The sequence below is a fragment of the Sinocyclocheilus anshuiensis genome, unplaced genomic scaffold (genome assembly GCF_001515605.1).
Source record: "Sinocyclocheilus anshuiensis isolate Anshui unplaced genomic scaffold, SAMN03320099.WGS_v1.1 scaffold300, whole genome shotgun sequence".
Classification (NCBI taxonomy): Eukaryota; Metazoa; Chordata; class Actinopteri; order Cypriniformes; family Cyprinidae; genus Sinocyclocheilus; species Sinocyclocheilus anshuiensis.
In genome coordinates this window covers 427784-432081 of record NW_015557379.1, presented here as the reverse complement: position 1 = coordinate 432081, position 4298 = coordinate 427784, and the positions used below count along the sequence as shown (strand labels likewise).

The following is a 4298-nucleotide window of genomic DNA, read 5'->3' as shown; positions in this document are numbered from 1 at the left end:
CAGAAGTGAGTAAAGATGCTCCTGTTCTCCTCATGAAGACGCGCGAGCGCCTGTGGAGTCGTGATGACTGATTCGCGAGTTGTTCTGTTGAAATGATTCTTTTAAATGATTCAGTCGAACCGATTCGCTAAGCGGGGATTCCTCCGTGAGAGCAGCATTCATTCGTCCATGAAAATGTCACTACTGTGCAGATCTACATATGTACAAGTATGATGAGACATAAAACACATGGTTTGCAACTGAAGACATTTGTCTTCTAAATCTTCTAAACAAGTGTTTTAAAAGATATTGAAGTTGGGAGGAAGATCTAACCATGGTAAACAATGTCAAATTTTTGTGGTTTGCTGCCACCAGGTGTTTAGGTTGGGTCTTGCACAGTAAACAGTGGCGGTTCCAGCTAATATTGCGCCCTTGGTGCCACCTCTAGATGAAATTAATTTTACATACATTTTGCTATTTTTAATATATTATAATGTAATTATATATATTTGCTATTTGAATAAGAGTGCCCACAAGGGTAGGCTACTTGTGATCTTTCAAGGGTAAATAAAGAACCGGTTGTTTCAATACGTTTTGCATAGTATTTCTTTACTCTTTACTTCAAAAACTGTCTAAAAGGGGTAATATTTTATGTATTTGAGGTCTGAGATGTGGGAACGGTGAAGAGAGAGAGGGCAAACATTTTGCATTTTAGGGCAGCATTGCCGTCTAATCAGCCAATATTGACTTAAATAGCCTGCATAGCACTTCATCTTTTATAGCATGGGATTTTGACCAAATATATTGAATCTTGACTTTTGTAAAATGTTGCAACAAGATGTAAATTTTTTTGTGTTTGTGTGTGAAAAATGACAGTTTTGGACATATAAGGTAATAAAAAATATTTAAAAAAATACCTTAAAGTAACTACAAATGAGCATATAAAGCAAATATATTTAAAAGAAATTCCATGTGGAGCATGCGATCTGCGCAATGTTCTACCCTTTTTTACCCCTTGTTTGCATCTCTGACCTATACGTCTGAGTGAGCGTGCCATGCTTATTAAGGTAAAAAAACGATTGCTTATTTATTTATTGTTTATTTATTTATTTGTCTGGAGCAGGCACCCCGTGCCCCTGTCCCCATGCCTACATATGCCCCTGACAGTAAATACAGACTATTTTAAAGTGACTAAAGAACACTAAGGCCTGGTTTCACAGACAGGGCTTAGATTAAGCCAGGATTAGTCCTTAGTTAAGTTAGGGCATTTAAGTAAGGTTTGTTTGTTTTAAATGTGCCTTATAAAAAACAATTCTGGTGTACATTTTGATACAAATCAGTGGCACTGATATATTTTAAGATATGTCAGTGCATGTTGCTTTAAGTAAAGACAGCTCAAACATGCATTTTTTTTTTGTCTGGGACTAGGCTTTAAGCCTTGTCTGTGAAACCAGGCATAAAATTGGCAAACATGGATTTGCAGAATAAAGATTAAATTATAGATTGTAATGGATTCTACCTAAATAAATGAGTTTTATACTGTGCTCATCTATAAGCCACAAAGTTCAGATGAACATATGTACTGCAGTTCAGTTTTTTCCCCATTATAATTGAGAACGCTGTTGTCTTCTTAAAATCAGGACAGATACCATGATTCCCAACAGGATGCCAAGAGGTAGTGCATAAGCCCAGTAGAGATGTGATGTGGATGCTGAAAATTCAGGCCCTTCAGAAAAGTTTAAAAACAATAATAAACAGTTTTATTACTGATTTTATCAATATATTACTATTTGAACAAACTTTATATTTCACATTTCCAAAAAAGTGAACAAACTTACTCCACTCTGTCATTTTAGGTTCAGCCAAACTACTGTGTCTCACTTCACATGTGTACTCGTCCCCATACTGTGGGGTGATATTCATATACTTGTACACTTTGAAGGTCCAGTCTTCCCCATACATTAAGTCAGAGGTCTCTGCTTTCACAGTGGACCTTTGGCCATTTAGATAAAAGTTTATTTCAATGTCACCAGGGTAAAACCCAGTGGCATAGCAGTAAAGGACATTTACTTTTCCTTGTTCTTCAGGAAATTCAGTATACACATTGACTGAAGGACGTACTGCAGAAAAAAAGAAAGAATTCTTGAAGAAAACTTGAATAGTTGTTAAAGGAGTAGTTTGAAAAAAAATTTAAATCATTTTTTAAATTCATTAAAATAACCTGTGCAGGTTCATGTGTGCGTCTATCAATATATGAAAATTCAGTCGAATTTGTGAACAAATTCAGAGTTATTTTTTAGATGAATCAATCATTAACATCCAATGGACCCTTTTCACAAGACTGTGATGACGCGTTTAACGGTCTTTCATTCAAACAAGTTTTTCATATTTGTATTTGTTTTTTAATGTATAACGCTATTCTTTGTATTATATTACCTTTGCATCAAATTACAAAAAAATACTTTTTTAAAAAACTAGTTAAAGCTAATGGGTGTTTAATAAAGGGTGTTTCTAATGCAGTATCTATGGGAGTGACGATAAATTTGACATCGTTCTCTCTTCTGACTGCTGTTATCAGTCTCTCTCTTTTTTTTCCTTTTACTGAAAGTCACTATCGTGGAGTTTTTTGTTTTTTTTTTGCTATTTGAGCAAATGGGAATGCAAAAAATATATTTGTGGTACTCTCTCCCATTCACTGCTCTTCAAGTTAACCCAACTATGACGACTTCCGCTTCTGAGAAACCCGGAAATATGAAAAAGGTCCATTGAAAGTCCCCAATCATTGTAACTGCATGGAAAAGACTGACAAGTTCAATTCTGGAAGTTCCCTCTCATAGGTTCACTTGGATGCTGCGATGACGTCATCGCTTTGGGAACATCTTCAGTGTGACGAATGTCTGAAGCCCTTATACCATCACACCAATTTATTGGCCAAATAGCGCTTAGCACCGCCCCCAATGCGCACATAGGTGAGCTATATAGCGTGCTGCGCGCTATTTTCATCAGATTTCATTTCCTTCAGGAAGCGAATCATCTGTCGCCCGTAGGAAAGCGTTCTTTTGTCGTGTTCTTAGCTAATTTCTTCTAAAGAGCAGTTTACTCCTCTTCAGCGGACACGATGAGCTACAGGAGATGCATCGAGCCGTGTGACAGGTTAATCGCAGGAGGAGACACTCATGACAGGTGCGTGCAATGTTTGGGCCTACAACACGCCCAAGCGGCGCTTAGCGGCCTCTCTGATTGTCGACACTGTGATATCCTACGGCTAAAAGCACTGCGCTCGATGTTTGCGGCCTTCTCAAATAAAGCAGGCCTCGCGTCTAACCCCCCGCTATCCCGTTTCTGCGGTTGCCGAGGCGCCGCACGAGACGGTCGCTTGGGGTGACGCATGCGAGCCGAGGCGCTTAGAGGGCGAGTCAACAGAGTTCTCTCCTTTTCTCTCGCTCTCTCCAGGCCATCTGCAAGCGCTCGAAGAGTGCTACGGGGACCCCGTGGTCTTCGACAATGATAATTTGCGGCCTACCCCGGAAGCTCGTGATGCGATGTCTTTCGGTTGTATGGCGTATGACGAAGACGTGCTGTCCACAGCGGCCTCAGATTCTGAGGATTTACTGGGTGATGTGTGCAGTTCTCTCCCTCTGAGTGGACAGGAGAAACGCACCTCCCCGTCTTACAGCGAACTATTAGATGTTGTAACGCGCGCTGTGGATAAGCTGGGGTTAGAGTGGGATAGCGAGCCGGCGCAAACTCAGTCCCAGTCGAAACTGGACGATCGATTTTTGTCCAGCCGCACTCCGTCTCAGCCCCGTAGGCCTCTCCCCTTTTTCCAAGACCTCCACCACGAGGTCTTGGAAACAACCTTTTTCGGCGCGCATCACTAATCCCGCTGCCGCTGATTTCGCCACGGTTTCTAAAATGGCGGATCACGGCTATGCTGCAATGCCGGCCGTAGAAGAGACTCTCGCGGCACATCTCGCTCCAAATTCAGCTCCGTCTTGGAAGTCACGCCCTCTGCTGCCGTCCAAGCCATGTAGGGTTACTTCCGCTTTGATCGGAAAATCTTACATGGCCGCTGGGCAGGCCGCGGCTACACTCCATTCTATGGGTGTACTCCAGGCTTATCAGGCAGACGTGCTCAAGGAGCTGGACGAGGGAGAAGGCTTGACTCCAGAGGCCGTTAAAGAGCTCAGACGAGCTACTGACTTGGCGCTTAGGGCTACCAAGCACACAGCTCGGGCAGTGGGCAGGTCCATGGCAGGGTTAGTGTCAGCTGAGCGCCATCTTTGGCTCACTCTCACTGACATTAAGGAGAAGGACAG

At 41.9% G+C, this 4298-nt stretch overlaps 1 protein-coding gene across 1 annotated transcript in view; it reads right to left on the bottom strand.

The window, feature by feature from the left end:
• Nucleotides 1-1384: 1384 nt before the first annotated feature.
• Nucleotides 1385-4298, bottom strand: part of LOC107679128 (HLA class II histocompatibility antigen, DP beta 1 chain) — a 9668-nt gene continuing 6754 nt past the window's right edge. The window contains exons 3-4 of the mRNA XM_016474588.1: nt 1818-2099; nt 1385-1705 (exon numbers count right to left, since the gene is read on the bottom strand). Coding sequence (XP_016330074.1) covers nt 1584-1705; nt 1818-2099 — 404 coding nt within the window. The 3' untranslated portion in view covers nt 1385-1583. The remainder of the gene's footprint in view (nt 1706-1817; nt 2100-4298) is intronic.